The 16,591-nt window shown below is 45.1% G+C and overlaps 1 protein-coding gene across 4 annotated transcripts in view; it reads right to left on the reverse strand.

Moving 5' to 3' along the window:
* Positions 1-362: 362 nt before the first annotated feature.
* Positions 363-16,591, reverse strand: part of foxred2 (FAD-dependent oxidoreductase domain containing 2) — a 39,337-nt gene continuing 23,108 nt past the window's right edge. For 2 of the 4 annotated variants that reach the window (XM_059953782.1, XM_059953780.1), the window contains 4 exons: positions 9,922-10,087; positions 6,901-7,142; positions 4,999-5,169; positions 363-2,850 (listed from right to left, as the gene is read on the reverse strand). In XM_059953782.1, coding sequence (XP_059809765.1) covers positions 2,636-2,850; positions 4,999-5,169; positions 6,901-7,142; positions 9,922-10,087 — 794 coding nt within the window. In that variant the 3' untranslated portion in view covers positions 363-2,635. Of the gene's footprint in view, positions 2,851-4,771; positions 5,170-6,900; positions 7,143-9,921; positions 10,088-16,591 lie in introns of all 4 variants that reach the window. The other 2 variants (XM_059953781.1, XR_009508536.1) reach the window with 2 other exon arrangements.

Here is a 16,591-nt window from a genome sequence, read left to right on the forward strand (position 1 = left end):
CTGTGTAGGTAAAAACCAATGTTCTCTCACAGGTGCGTGGATTTACGCGCGCACACATCGCTTGCCACTAGGGCACAAAGGAATTTAAACTGCGCACAAAAGGTTGTCAACCCTCTGCCTTGTAAAGTAGATTTCAAGGCCGTACACAATCACAGTTTCTTTTCCAGTTTCTGATGCAGATAGTGTTGACAAGGTGATGATTTGTCTGCAGATTTTAGAACTGGCTTACTTATACTGTTTCTATTCAAAAAATTATTGATTCACTACGTCAAATTCCAAAGAAGCAAATGATATGAAGTTCAAAAGAACTGCTAGTTCATTTAGAGCAGAATGGCTTAACGAAACTGTAAAAGCTTGGTGAAAAAATCCTTCACAGGTACATCGGTTTTGTGAGAGTGTAGATGAACGAGAGTGAAAACAATCAAACCTTGAGGAGATCAAAGTTCTTATTGACAGTTACTTTATTTCTTTTAAACAAACTGGAATTGATAGTTTATCCTTGGATTAGCTTCAGGTTTACATTCAGAAATCCACTCAGAAATTCAGTGCGCACATGTTGTCACTGGGCAAAGAATTGCACAGCGCAATATTTTTGTGTACTGTTGTCATTAGAGGGAACACTGGTAAAAGCGCATGGGTGAGCGGTGAGCATCTGGTTCACCTTGGCTGGAAATGAAAGCAACAGGGTGGGGCAGGGGACTCGAGTGGAAAACATTTTAGACAGGAGAATGGAGTAGACGTATCCTGTAAGGGACACTGCGCTAGTGAAGAACACCGTGTGGCTGGGGTGTCATCAGTTCCCTGATGTTTACCCAGTGACACAGCACTGAGATTGTCCAGCACTGTGTCAGCATGCAGTTCATCCTCTTTTTGTCACAGGATTCAACCTGTGATCACATTTACACCGTCTGCAGGCAGTGGGGAGAAAACGGGAGAACTTCCTTTGGTGGAATCCAACTAGACTTCATACTCTGAGGATCATATTGATTTAATGGAGTGTGTAAGATGGTAATGAACAAATGGAACAAAAGAAACTGTCTGACCTGACTGCGAATGACTTGAGGGCAACAGATCATACGCAGAGCCTGGAACATTGTGAGCCACAGGAAACGCAAGCAGACAAGGAAAACAGGGAAACAGATCCAAACGTGTTGAAAACCACGAGGCTGGCAGGGTCTGAGAATGTAAGGAAGGTACTGTACTGTAAGGCCTGTACTGGGAAAGGTGCCCAGTGGCTGACCGATTGCAGCCCAGGGTGAGGAAATAAAACCTCCCTCCGCCCCTCCCAGGATGAGAACACCTTTTTGTAGGTTGGGTTGGGTTGACAGAAATTACAGATCAGGGAGGGCCTCTGAATGAATCTCTCACAAGTCTCTGTGATTTACACAGTTGCTGACTTTGCACGCAATACAAGGAGCATTCTGCCCAGTTTTTACTTGGGGCAGAGTTTCTGATTCTCTCACCTTTGGGGATTAGCTATTTCAGACACTTGGGCTTTTGATTCATCCAAACTGCGACATTTTTCCACTGCCTGTATAGCGACTCTTTGGTTTTTTTTTGGGCCCAAGACACATTTATTCAGTCGCCTTAGCTGTCCTCGTACCTTTTCCTCCGACTGACGTGACTTCCTGAGGCCTTTTACAGCCCCTTCCATTTGCCAAGTCTCTGCTGATTCATATCCTGCCAGTTAGTAGATTACTCGGCAAGCGGCTCAGAATTTACCCACGTCCATTAATGACAGTAGCTCAGAGGCATCCTCTGCAGGAACCTCATGGCATTACAGTTCTTGGGCTTTGGATGAGAAGGGTGGCAGGTCCAGGTCTGTCTGACTGCTTCCTTTGCTCTGGATGTTGTTGACAAGCACCAGTCCCAGCTGAACTCAGCCATGGTTTCAGCAAGCCTGTTGTACAAGGCCTCCAGCCATAAGTAAAAACAAGCCCTAACTCAGAAACAAGAAAGGACTTGCATTCATTTGTGCCTTCTAAAACCACGAGGTACAGTCCCTGACGGAATGCAGAAAATACCGAACAGGCATGCCCACACAGAACTGCGAGAATGCATAAGTTCCTTTAGTGACTTCAGGTTAAAGCCAAATCGTCACTATACACCAACTAGCCACGCTAACCGATCAGCCATATGTCATGCAAATCCTATTTTTAAAAAACTTTCAATACCAGGAGTGACTCGGACACAAAAGTCTATCATGCAAACAAAAATCTATCAAACCTGCAATAAAAAAACTTCTTTAAAAAAATGTTTCAAGGAAGCCCTAGTAAGTAGCAAGTCCAATAATGTAAAAACAGTCTCTCTGTTAAAATGGATAAATATTTTTGGTTTGATAATTCATGTATAAATGTTACTTTACATTGCACAAAATCTAAGCAAGTCTGGCAAGTTGTCCAGGGAGAGGTATAGGAGCTGCGTTGGGCTCTGCTCATGCTGCCAGACCTGCTGACTAATTCCAGCATTAGCTGCTTTTGCTTTGAAGTTCCCTTATTTGCAGCATAATGCTTTACTGTATAAAAGTTTGCGCTGCGAGGTACTGGAGAAACCGTGAGTGCGCTTGGGCCTCACCTGGCTGAGGTACACTGGTGGTCAGGCCACTATATCGCAACTCCTCTAATCAGTCTGTTGCTCAGGTAGTCACTGTGGCCAACTCTTGCTCGTTGGACAAGCTCTGGTGTGAGTGTTCCTCGACAGAGGCGGTGTCGTGAGAAGGATAATCCATTTCCTCAACCCTGTAAGTGTGCTGCACGTTCTTGGTGCCCAGTAACCCTTGCATGTTTAAGTAACCATGCTGACAGCTGGGTGGCAGATGCTGGCTGGTCAAGGCAAACTTGAAGCAGGATTCTGCAGGGAGAATGGAAACCCATTGGAATGAAATGTTACCATACATTCTTGTCCAAAAACTATCCGTTCTTCAAATAAGAGACTTCCCCAGGGTTACCAAAGGGTTCTTTACGACCTCAAGATGCTCCATTTACAATGAATTGAGTACTTCTGAAGTGTAGCAAACATTAAGAATTACAAGCTCTCAAAAATTATGTAATTAATGGCATGGTAATCAGTTTTAATGATGTTGAATAATCAATAAATATTGGTCAGGACGTAGAGAGATCTGTTGTTCAAAATTGTGTCCAAAGCTTCTTTGATTTTAAATATCTCAACTCAAGGAAGTACCTCTACTCTCTTAGGACTGCACATAAAGAGTCAACTCTTTACCTGACACAGGGGGAACAGCTCCCCTCCAGGTCATTGCTGACGGCGAACAAAGATTCCACAGCTTAGCCACACAGTTTATCCTGAACCTGTGTGGAATTGGCAAACCTCAGAACAGCTCGACTGCTAGAGTGGAGGAAACTGGAAAACTGAACCAGTGCTCGGTTGTACCAGATTCTGCCGATCAAGTGCACACTAAACTATCTGCTCTACCATTAGCTGCACGGGCCTGTCGCAATGAACCTTCTTCCCCCGTTCCTTTATATCACAATGGGTATGGACCAAATGTGAGGTGGACAGGAAGAGCGTCAGCAAAGATGTGACTGACAGGATGGCCTCCTCCAGGAGTGTAGGCTTCTCTACTGTCAGCAGATTCTGCCAGGGAGTCTCTCTGCAGCTTTCACCAGACGCATTGTCAACTTCCTCAATCCACAGAAACATTTAACCCTCAACCCCGTCTCTGAAGATGTTGCCAACTGCAAGTCGATGGAATAAAGTCATAAAAGCTGTGAACTCTGCGGGTCACTACCCAATCTGATCTAGGCCCAAAGCCCATGAGCCATAGAAACAGAATAAGGACATTCAACTCATTGAGGCTGTTCCACCATTTGATAATGGCTGATTGACCTTCTCTCTCAACCCCATTCTCCTGTCTTCTCCTTGTAACCTTTGACACTCTTCCTAGTCAAGAACTAATCGACCACTCCTTTAAATATACCCAACGACGACCTCCACAGTGGCAATAAATTCCACACTCTATGACTAAAGAAATTCTTCCTCATCTCTGTTGTAAAGGAGCGTCCTCATGTTGTGAGGTTGTGTCCTCCAGTCCTAGACCCCACCAATGCAGGGGGTTCCACAGACTGCTTGCTTAATGGCAATTGGTCCATGGCATAAAAATGGTCAGGAACCCCTGCACTTTTGGAAACTAATCAGGGTAGCAATAGTGTGCACGAGCTTGTGGAACGAGCTTCTAGTAGAAGTGGTGCAGGCAGGTTCGATATTGTCATTTAAAAAAAAAATTGGATAGTTATAAGGACAGGAAAGGAATGGAGGGCTAAGGGCTGAGTGCAGGTTGGTGGGTCTAGGTGAGAATAGGCGTTCGGCATGGACTAGAAGGGCCGAGATGGCCTGTTTCCATGCTCTAATTGTTATATGGTTATGTGGGCAGGGGAATAAATTGTACAGCATTATGGTTCTGATGCAGGTAATCTGGCCTGGTAAATGAGAACCAGCTGAGACACTGGCATCTGAGACCGTGTCCAAGGCACAGCGAATAAAGATGTGACTGTGAACCAAGTGGCCAAAGTCAAGATCACTGGTACAGCATGGAACTCCATGAAGCAATGTGACCCATCCACCCCAAAACCACCCCCCCCCCCAACCTCACAAGCTCTGCTACAGGGCATTGTCCTGCCAACTTACCTCAGCTCTGTCGACCAGACAATGAACTCGGTAGTCTAGCCCATTGACTACCCTGCAGCCCGTGACGCAGCCAGGTGGGAAGTGGGGTAATGGCTTCTGCAGCCCAGGTTCCACGCCGATAGCTCACCTGAGAAGGCGCAGAAAGGTAGCAGAGGTAGAGGACAGCTGGAGTCAATGACACAGAGACTCCTGGCTGTGATGGCGTATCATCCCATCCTGTGTTTCCTTATTGCTACAGATTCCGAGAGTGCATGCATTCACAGAAACAGGAACCGACCCCAGCCTGGGGCAAACACCTGGAGTTAAAGGCATTTATTTGTAAGGAAATGCCTTTGTTCCAAAAGGATGTCACACCTGCAAAGAAGTTTCTGAGGTCAGTGCCCAGGCAGGTCTCCAGGAAGCGTCGCAGGGGCAGAATGTGAGCTTTGGCAGCCGTCCAGTCCGTCAGGAAGTCTTCTACAATGTGATGGATGTGGCTCGGCCGTGGCAGCGGCCAGAACTTCGGCCTTTGTGTCATCTCTGTCTCTGGAAGTGAACAAAAAACAGACAAGCTGCATCTACTCTGCCCGTTTAGAATCTGCTCCCACTGTCAGCCATGTTCCTGGGCTACTGCATGGCCGTAAACCATACTGGGGGCTCTCTCAGCACAGACTGGCAGCATTCCCCACACGTGGGCAGACTGCATATCCCACATGAGGCTCTATACCTGGGACACCCACCTCAATGCACCCAGAATTCCTTATACACCGTAAACAATTTGTACATGAATGCACAAGACACGGTTGATATGCTTGCTGATAATGCTAAACTAGGGGGCATCGTAGCCAGTTAAGAAGGCTATCAAAAAATCATAGGGAGATCTTGATCAACTGGCTGGGCAAGTGGGTCAAAGATCAGCAAATAACTAACAGTCCGGTTAAGTACAAGCAATTGGGAAGTCAAACCAGGATAGGAGTTATAGAGAATGGCAGGGCCCTGGCAGTGTTGTGTAACAGAGGGATTAAGGCATTCAGTACACAGTTTGCTGAAAATGGAGATGAAGAAAGCTTTTCACACACTGGCCTTCATCAGTCAGTGCACTGAGTATAGGCATTGGCATGTTATGCTGCGGACATTTGGAGTAGTGTGTTTAGTTTCGGCCACCCTGTTCTTTCAACACTAAATTGGAAAGATACAGGAGTAAAGGAGACTTACAAGGACACTGTCAGGGCTCAAGAGCCGAGTTGTTAGGGAGAGGTTGAGCAGACTAGGACTTTATTCCTTGGAATGTAGGAGACTGAGGTGTGCAGAATCATGAGGGACATAGGGTGAAGGCACACAGATTTTTACCAGGAAAAGGGAATCAAAACCTAGAGGACAGGGGTTTATGGTAAGAAGGGGAAAATTTTAAAGGGACCTGAGGAGAAAATTGTTCATACAGCGTGTAGTGCGTATGTGGAATTAGTTACCAGAGGAAGGTAGCAGGGGTGGGTACAATAACGGACGTTTAAAAAACATTTGGATAAATGTACGGATAGCAATGGTTTAAAGGGATATGGGCCAAAAGGAGGAAAATGGGACTCACTTTGTGGGCACCTTAGTTAGTATGGATGTGTTGGACTAAAGGGTCTGGTTCTGTGCTATATGACCTGTCCAGGGTAAACATGTTGGCCAGTTTCAATGCCATGAAGGACAAGACATGATCTAGCTGACCTCTTGAAACCTCTCAAAGATCCATGAAGTCATACTGCACAGATCAGGCACTTGGGACCCATCATATTTATGTCAAACATCAAGAACTAATCTCACTGACCAGCACGTGCCCCACATTCTGCTGTCTTTACAATTTGAGTGCTTGTCCAGATGCTTAAACATTTTAAGGGTCGCTGCTTCCAAAGTGTTCCAGATTCAAACCACCCTTTGGATGAAAAACTTCTTTCCCTTTGGTCTGAGGCATCCCAGTGCTATTGGAAAAAAAAATTCAAACTACCTGCTCTATCTTTGTTCTTATAAATTTGTACGCCTCTACCAATTCCTTCCTCAGCCTCCTTTGCTCCTAGGAAAACAAATCTCTTCAAGTAGCTGAAGCATTCAATCCTAGGCAATATCCTGGAGCTCCAGTCAATCACACACTGTGATGTCTAGAAGCACAGCTGTAGTTCTCTTGTTAAAGTTGACACACCTATTGTATCAACACGAGAGCCAGGAAACAGGAATTTGAATGGCATTCAGGGTCTTTGAAGAAACAAATGGGAGAGGAAAGAATGAAATACTGACCTGTTGGGAGGCGTTTGTAGAAGTAGATGACAGGGTGGAGGAAGTTCGAGAGCCACGCATCCTTTGGCTCTCCCACTGAACGGCTAGGATGGAAAACATCGGCCTCTGGTTTGGAGAAGTTGCTCCCATATTCCAAATTAATAACGAACAATCCGTTTTCAGCACGCTTCCCAGTGTTTTCCCAAAGGTACGGAAGTATTCCAATCGGATACTCTTCCAAATATTCAAACTTGGTGGCATTCCTAAATATACCAAAGCAGGAGTAATGTTAACAGCCAGTGAACACAGGAACTCCCCCTCGAGACTGGATATATATTAGGATTTTCACTTCTTTCATGCAGGCACTGGTCATATCGAGCAACTGTGCACAGAGCCCCTTGAACTTACCCCAGTGACCCCTCCCATCCATACAGCGTGACTGGAGTTACACCTCAATCCAGCCTCATCTTCAATAATCCCCACCAACACACAACTTCCAGTTGCTGTGCACTGATAATAATTGGGAGATCTATGACCTTTGCCAGAAAACTTTTTAAAAAAATGCTTTCAAACCCACTTCCTTCTTACAAGCATGTTCCCCACCCCACCAGCTCTCGACCCGATTCTATTTTAAACATCATTCAGGGTGGGTAAGCCAAGCATGTCGACGGATACACTGCAACCTGGTGTCACTGTTCCTTTCTGATCCTTTTGGGAAACATGGTATTCTCTAGAAAGGGCTGTGACTGTAAACCATGGCCTGTGCCATGTTATTATGGGGCAAGATAACAAGTCTTAGAATGGGTTTGAAGAAGCACATGCCACAATGAGAGCACAAGTCGGAAATTTCTACAAATGTTAATCACTGGCTGTGCTCAAGAGGTTGCAAATCCATCCTGCACTCTTTTCTGTGGGGACTCTCTCTGCTAACCAGAATAGCCCAGATTAGATCTGTGGGGTATTAACCCAGATAACACTGAACAACATAAACACATTTGAACAAAATAGGCGAGTTCTTCATGAGTCGTGTAGTAGCAGCTCCAAGAAAGAAAGTGACTTTGGTACTTTCTTTCCCCAAACAGGGCGGATTTGCCAGTCTCAACCAGTCAACGGTCCTGCCTTCACTAATGTGGGTTAAGAAGGGGAGAACAAGTTACACCCCCATTGCTGAGGATCACTAATGCTCAGAACAGTATCAGGACAAGACTGTGTCTCCTGGCATGCAATATCTGAGTTCACTCATTAAATGGTGCGTGGCCACCGAGCCAACAACAGCATTAGAATTGTATGCTGAGGAAACTATATAGGACATTATGTCAAAATAAAATTAACGGCAGCTTCTCTGTAGTTATTCTGCATTATGCCTCCGGATAAGCGGACAAGCGCAGAGCTCTGAAGGTTACTCTTTAATCCAATCAATCGATCACGTTGGTTTGCAATTGACTGGTTTTCCTTCAGCTAATTTCATGCTACGTTTCCAGGGTTACCAGCCTCAAGGCAGCTGCAAAGAGAAGAGACTAGGTTCACTCAAAACTTGGCTTAAGCAGATCTTCCCGAAGATCAGTCTTTGCAAACCCATTGTTTCTGGGACACAATCAACTACTGTACATTAACACTTGATGCAGACTCAAAAGGTTCAAGGGTTCATTATTATCTAAGTATGCAACTATGTACAACTCTGAGATCCATCTTCACCAGACAGCCACGAAATTAAGAAAACCATGGATGTTGTTCACAGAGAAACATCAAACCCACTCCTCCCCACATAAAAAAATGGCAACATGATCATCAACCCCCTCCCCCACACAAAATGCAACAGGAATACTGACCCCCCAAATCTCCCCTCTGCAAAAAAATCTAACAAAACAGAACAAGAACATCAACCCCAAACCCCCTCCCCCCCACACTGCTATACTGCTGAATCTCATTACATTAAAGGTCCTGGGGCAATAATTATACGGTGTCCTATTTAAATATTCAGAGCTGCAGCACAACATCCTCAGGGTCTAAGTATGCTTACATTGAGTGAGTGAGCCTCAATCTGGAAGACAATCTCTGCAGACACAAAGGTCCATGAATGACAGGGAAGGGACCTCTAGACTCTGTGGGGAAGGAGCACAATCTAGGTTCCTTCTGGCATCTCACATGGAAAGGCTGAGTCAGGTGGGGAACTTCTCAAATGTTGAAATGGTGGATCAATCAAGGGGGCCACATGAGTGGCAACACTACTAATTATATTTTAAAATTGTTAACATTACTGAATGCAAAGACCATTAACATATTTGCACTGATCTTTTTTTTAAATACACTGTATATTATGAATAAGTTTTATTTTTGATTAAAAAGGTAGTCTCTGGCAGAACCAGGCAATACAGGAAAGAACTGGATCCTACAGACAAAAAAAAATGCTTGGTTTAAGGAGCTGTGTTCTACAGAGTCAGGCCCTGCTGAAGTCGGGATTCCATCCCGAAGTTTTAATCAGCAACTTGTGCTGCAAAAATTTATGAGGTAGACAGAATACTGTGATTTGGGGTTAGATTTGTCTATAAGAAGAAACACAACTGCATTGTGTCATCACCCATACATACGCATATAAAATTATGTAAGGGATAGATAGGTTAGAAGCAGTAAAGTTGTTTACACTTGTAGGTGAAACTAGAACTAGGGATATAGTCTCAATATTCAAGGGAGAACATTTAGGATGGAGATGAGAAGGAACTGAGAAGGAAGAGCGGTGAATCTGTGCAATTCTCCGCCCAATGAAGCAGTGGAGGCTACCTCAGTAAATATATTTAAGTCAAAGTTGGATAGATTTTTGCATAGTGGGGGAATTAAGGGTTATGGAGGAAAGGCAGGGAGATGGAGATGAGTCCATGGCCAGAGGTTCAATGGGCCAGATGGCCTTCTCCCGTTTCTTATGTTATTACATTCTTATATACACTAGATGATGTGATCTTAACTGTAGAGATGGGAGCTTTTATTCAACAACGAGGATGAGAGATCATGAATAATGAACCCTTCTAATTAGTGACATTTACTCACTTTTGCAGCAGCACAATGTCAGCAAGGACACTGAACATTTGATAAGTACCAGAGGCCTCATTGATGCGCCTGATGATTGCATTAGTCAGCTGGGAGATGGGCTGGACAGTGGATGGCCAATGGACCGCATGGTATTGATGCTCCATCAGACGGTGGACTGCACGAGCTGGTGGAAACAACCAAAAAACACAAGTTTTTACAAGTATAACCCACAAGTGGCAGCCAAGCTTCAAGTGCGATCAGGCATGTTCAAAATATTTTTTTAAATGTTGAAGAAAATGATATTGACAACTATGGCAAATCTGACTGATTTGGTGAGGGCACCCACTCAAACTCAATCACGGTTCACACTGCGTGTGCCAGAGTATTTGATGCCATAATGTCAAAACTGGTAATTGTTGACCAACTTTCACAAGTTATAGAGTCATAGAGGCACAGAAAAGTACAGCACAGAACCAGACCTTTCTGCCCAACTAGTCCATGCCAACTACCTACTACCGTTGACCTGCACCGGACAATAGCCCTCCATCCATGTACTATCCAAACTCCTCTTGAACCCTGAAATTGAGCTCGCATGCACCACTTGTGCTGGCAGCTCATTCCACACACTCATGACCCTCAGAGTGAAGTTTCCCCTCATATTCCCTTTAAACTTTTCACCTCTCACCCTAACCCATGACTTCTGGTTGTAGTCCCACCCAATGTCAGTGGAAAAAGCCTGTTTGAATTTACCCTATCTATACCCCTCATAATTTTGTATACTTTTATCAAATCTTCTCTCAATCTTCCACATTCCAAGGAATAAAATCCTAATCTATTCAATCTTTCCTATAACTCAGATTCTTCAGACTCAGCAACATCCTTGAAAATTTTGTCTGCACTTTTTTGACCTTACTTGCATCTTTCCTACAGTCAGGAGACCAAAACTGCACACAATATTCCTAATGTCTTATACAACTTCAACATAACATCCCACCTCCTATACTCAATGCATTGATTTATGAAAGCCAATGTGCCAAAAGCTTTTTCTATGACCCTGTCTACCTGTGACACCATTTTCAATGAATTATGGACCTGTATTCCCAGATCCCTTTGTTCTACCTCACTCCTCAGTAAGACCTACCTTCGCTGGTCCTACCAAAGAGCAATACTTCGCACTCACCTGCATTAAATTCCATCTGCCATTTTTCAGCCCATTTTCCCAGCTAGTATTGATTGCTGCAAACCATGATAGCTTTCCTTGCCATCTGCTATACCCCCAATCTTGGTGTCATCCGCAAATTTGCTGATCCAGTTCCAGTTCTTCTTCCAAAGAAACCGAAGGAGCTGCACAGCAGGTCATACCCTCTAACTAAAGCAGAATTATACAGCAGTTGCAAATTGCTTTGCTGGCCATTAACAGAACCAGCCTCCCCAACCCCTTCCCAAGCCCAATCTGTTATCCTCGGGAGAAAACTGGTACAAAATTACTTCATGGTCTCCTCGGCCTAGGAAGGTAACTAATTGCTTGAGCAGCCTGACATGAATTGAAAGACCTTGGAGAATTCCGGTTCTCAGCACTCAAATCCAATGCAGCGTAACCAAAGGTCAAAGAATAGTTACATCATCCGGGACAGCTTATACACATGACTCTTACTTTAAAGGGTATATATATTCAGCCCAAGGTCTTGTCTCTGCTGGACAGGGAAGTACTCTTTGTTTCATGTTTCTCACTGATCTGATGTAACGTCAGACCTTGGCCAAGATGTCAAAAAGCTATTAGCGGAGAAGATAAATTGTTCTCATCTTTCCTGCCCGTTTCAGACCAGTAGGCCACTTGATTGTTATGAGTCACTTTTCCGCTTCATTTGCTCAATGCTACAGGTCATCTCCTTATAAAGTGAAGCCGAGTCCACCTGATGGGGAATTGCTTGTTCAAGATTGTTTAAAGTCATTTCCTGTATACAAGTGTACAGGAGAATGAGACTGTTACTCTGACCTTGATGCAGCACACAAAAGATAAAGAACAATGAGTATAAATACATAAGATCGTGTACGTACATAGATTGATTGTACGTACATAAAGTGAAGTTACGCTGTATATAAGGCGACTGACAGAAAATAATAAAAGTAGTGGTGGAGTTAGTGGGCAGAGGAATTGATCAGCCTTACTGCTGGGGAAAGTAACTGCTTTTGAGTCTGGTGGTTGTGGCGTGGATGCTACGTAGCTTCCTCCCTGATGGGAGTGGGGCAAACAGTTCATGAGCAGGTTGGGTGGGGTCCTTCATGAAGTTACTGGCCCTCTTCCAGCACATTTCTGCACATACGCCCTTGACTTTAGGTGGGCTGGTGCCGGTGATGCGCTGGGCAGTTTTAGCTACCCGTTGCAGTCTTCCCATCTGCTGCAGTACAGCTTCTGTACCAAGCAGTATTGCAGCTTGTCAGGATGCTCTCTACTGTACACTCGTAGAATGAACTAACTATGGATGTGCAAAGTCCAGCTCTTCTCAGACTCCGCAGAAAGTAGAGGCATTGGTGAGCTTTCCTGACTATGTAGGGTGTGTTCTGGGACCTCGAGGGGTTGTGTGTGATCTGCACTCCCAAGAGATTGAAACTGCTTGCAGTTTCCGCTGTAAAGGGAGGTGTGAACGGTACGAGTTCTGCTGAAGTGGAAAACATCTCATTTGTCTTGTTGACACTAAGGAAGAGGTTATTTGGCTGGCAGCAGACGTCTTCCACCTCCCCTCTGGCGACCATCTAATTGTTGGTGATGAGCCCCACCACTGTCATGTCATCAGCAAACTTGACGCTGTGAGTGCTCGGGTGTTTGGCCCTGCAGTCACATGTGGGCACAATGTACAACAATGGGCTCAGCCACAGCCCTGGGGGGTGGGGAGGAGCAGTTGTGCATCCTGACTATCTGAGGTGTATTTGCTAGGAAGTCCAACACCCACTTGCAGAGACTGAGGAACAGGAGTTCGTTCAGTATGGTTTATGGGACAATAGTTTTGAATGCTGAACTGAAATCCAGAAGCAACATTCTGACGTATTGCAAGTACCCTTGTTTCCTAGGTGTGTCAGGGCCAGGTGCATAGAGTGGTTCTGTTGGTAAAACATATTGGTATCAAATGTATCAGGAATGGAATTTGTGATGCGTGTCATTATCAGCCATTCAAAGCACCTTGTGATGATAAACAACAGCTGTTGTTCAGTTCTGAAGTTGGAGAGTTCTTTGGTACAGGGATGACAGTGGCTGATTTGAAGCATGTGGGGTCAGCAGCTTGGATGAGTGAAGTGCTGAGGATGTCTGTGAAGGCATCAGTGAGCACTCAGCCGGGATGTTGTCTGGCCCAGCCATCTTATGGGGTGAACTCTCTGCAGAGTCCTTCTCACATCTGCTGCTGTTACACAGTGCCTGCCCATCTAGCTTCATGGCTGGCACTGTGTTACATGCCTCGATGTGTGCATAGAAGTTGCTTAGAGCATCAGGGAGGAGGGTGCCACTGGTACAGTCAACACTGTTTTTCCTTTGTTTAATGCCCCTCATTCAAAGGATCCAAAGTACATTCATTATCAGGGATTGTTATCGGACAATGTCCCAGAATGCTTTGTGCATAGGTGCCCTTTGTCCTACTGATGCCTAACATGAGGTATCTTCTCACTGCTTTGGGAGCCATTCCATCGCCGGACTTGAGGCGTCTCAGTCTTTCAGTAGGGTGTACATCTGAGTTCAGCCAGTACTTGTGGTTGGGCCGAGAGATGATCATTCGTGAGGTACCAATATTGTCTACATTTACAGATGAAGCATAGTCCTTGCGATCTGAAACGTCTCCATTTGTGGGAGCCTCCTTTAACACTTGCTAGTTGGTCTGTTCAAAACGGTCCAGGGGTATAAAGATTGGTTCTTTAGGACATGCAGTGATGGTCCTCTTGATTGGCTTCTCCAAATTCAGCAGTGGTCAGTATGCTGAATTAACATTGTGGAGATGTGGTCAGAGAGGCCAAGATGAGGGTGTGGAATGGCTTTATAAGTACTGCATCTGTTTGTATAAACATGGCCGAGTCTGCTTGCTCCCCTAGTGGCCATGGTGATGTGTTGGTGGAATTTGGGTAAAATGCCCTGCAGGTTAACATGATTGGAGTCTCCTGCTATTATGCAGAGACTGTCCGGATGTTTGTTTTGTAGAGAGCCGATGATACTGTAAAGCTCTCCCTGTGCGACATTGGCAATCACACTCAGGGGAACAGAGACAATAGCAATGAACGTCCCTGAGCAGTTATGTGGCTGGAATTTAACTGTTGGATACTCGATTTCCCCAGAACAGTGACTGCTAAGTACAGATGAATTAGAGCACCGACCTTTGTAAATGTCCACACAGATTTCCACTTCCTTTTGATTTGCCCGACAGGGACTCCCTCTGAGGAGAACAGAGTCATCACATCCAGTTGAAACAATGAGCCTTATTTAACTATGTTTCAGTGAAAACCAGGATGCAGCAGTTTCTCATCTCTTTCTGTGTGTTTATTCTCAGTGATCCCATTTTATTATCTAGTGAGTGGACGCTGGCCAGGAAAAGTGGTGGTACCGATGGTCTGGTTGGGTCAGCCTAGCTAGCCCCCCAGTTCTCTTGCCATGTTTCTGCCTCCCTACTACTTCTTTGGCTGAGCTGTTGCACATAAGTCATTCAAAATCATAACAGTAGCTTACCAAACATGGAAGAGCACTGAGTGAACAGGACACGATGCAAGTTAGGATGAACTTGCATCATGTTAGGACTAGCAAGCTTCAGAGGAGCTGAATATACCAAGTGTGCAAGGAGGCAGACCGGCCCGGACCGCATCAGGTTCATCTCATGTTCAACAGGACAGTTTCTGAAGAAACAACAGCTGTAACAACTGCAGGAGGAACTGCAGCTTTAATACACTTCAGCAGAAGAGTTAACCCACAGGTTCAGTGCTATTCAAGAGAAAACCCTCCAGCCAACCTGGAAAAATCTCACAGCCAGAACAGATTAAGCTTTTTTGAATGTGGTGGGTGTTACAACACATCACAAACAAAGATGGTTTAGATCAAGAAGGACTTAAGTTAGTGAGTTATGTCTCCACATACCATTGACCTTCCTTAGAAAAATATCTTGGACTTGGCACCAAGCTTTACTACAGTTAGGAGATCACTGAACGAACACCAGTCTTACGGACAGGCTCAGTAGAACCTTTAATATTAAACAGATTTGCAAAAGGACCCATGGAACTTATGGATAGTCTACCCTAAATCTTGTTATCACTCATGTTTAAAATGGGAAACTGCAGATGCTGTAAATCCGATATGCTAGAAATGCTCAGCATTAACCTCAAACATTAACTCTGTTTCTCTGTTGCCTGACCGGTTGGGTATTTCCGTTCCTTAAACATAAGAGATTCTGCAGATGCTAGAAATCTCGAGCAACACATACAAAACGCTGGCAGAACTGGCAAGTCAGGCAGCATCTATGGAGGGAAATGAACAGTTGATGTTTGGGCTGCTCTGGGACTGAAAAGGAAGGGGACAGAAGCCAGAATAAGGTGGGAGGGGGAGGGGGAGGTGTACAAGCTGGCAGGTGATAGGTGAGAGCAGGGGAGGGGGAATATTGGTGGGTGGGGGTGTAGAGATAATGTAAGGAGTTAGGAGCAGATGGATGGAAGAGCTAATGGCTGAAGAAGGGATCTTATAGGAATGCACAGCGGACCATGAAAGGAGGGGAGCCAGAGGGAAGTGAAGGACAGGTGAGGGTAACCAGAGTGGGGATTGGAAATTAGAGGTAAGAGGGAAGCAATTGCTGGAAGTTAGAGAAATTGATATTCATGTCACCAGGTTGGAGGCTACCCAGAAGGAATATGAGATGTATTTGCCTTCCTCACCATTGACTCAACCTGCAAGTTAACCTTGAGGGAATCTTGCATGAGGACTCCAAAGTTCCTTTGCACCTCTGTTTTGAATTTTCTCCCCATTTAGAAAATAGTCCACACCTTTTCCCCCTCTACCAAAGTGCATGACCATACACTTCCCTGCACTATACTCCATCAGCCTCTTCTTTGCCCATTCTCCCAATCTAAGACCTTCTGCAGACTCCCTGCTTCCTCAACACTACCTGCCTCTCCACTTATCTTTGTACCTGCAAACTTGGCCACAAAGCTATCAACTCAGTCATCCAAATCGTTAGCGTGAAAAGAAGCGGTCTCAACACCAGTCCCTGTGGAACACCACTAGGCGCCGGCAGCCAATCAGAATAGGCCCCTTTAATCTGGAGGAACTCAGCTGGCCAGGCAGCAGCGACGGAAAAGAGTAAACAGTCAACTTTTCGGGCCGAGATCCTACATCAGTCCTGGCTTGTCTGCCAAGCTCGGCGAACCATCAAGCACCTCTACCCGAGTCTCCAATATTCACCACCACCCCAAACATACGGAGTTACCTAAACTAGGAAATTAATAAATTCAACAGGGAATTCTGTGAGAGAATTTGTAACTCATTGCCACACCATAGCTGAACAAAGAGTGCACCAGCATGTTTCTGGGCTGAGGGGGGAGAGGCGGATGGTTAGACAAGCAGGAGGGGGGGGAAAGGAATAGAGTGATGTACTAAATGGGTGTGGTGATGAGAAATGGAAGCACAGATACACACTCGTAAGGTGGAATTTCTGTATCTATGCTGCAA

This window comes from Hypanus sabinus, chromosome 29 (genome assembly GCF_030144855.1).
Source record: "Hypanus sabinus isolate sHypSab1 chromosome 29, sHypSab1.hap1, whole genome shotgun sequence".
NCBI classification, from domain to species: domain Eukaryota; kingdom Metazoa; phylum Chordata; class Chondrichthyes; order Myliobatiformes; family Dasyatidae; genus Hypanus; species Hypanus sabinus.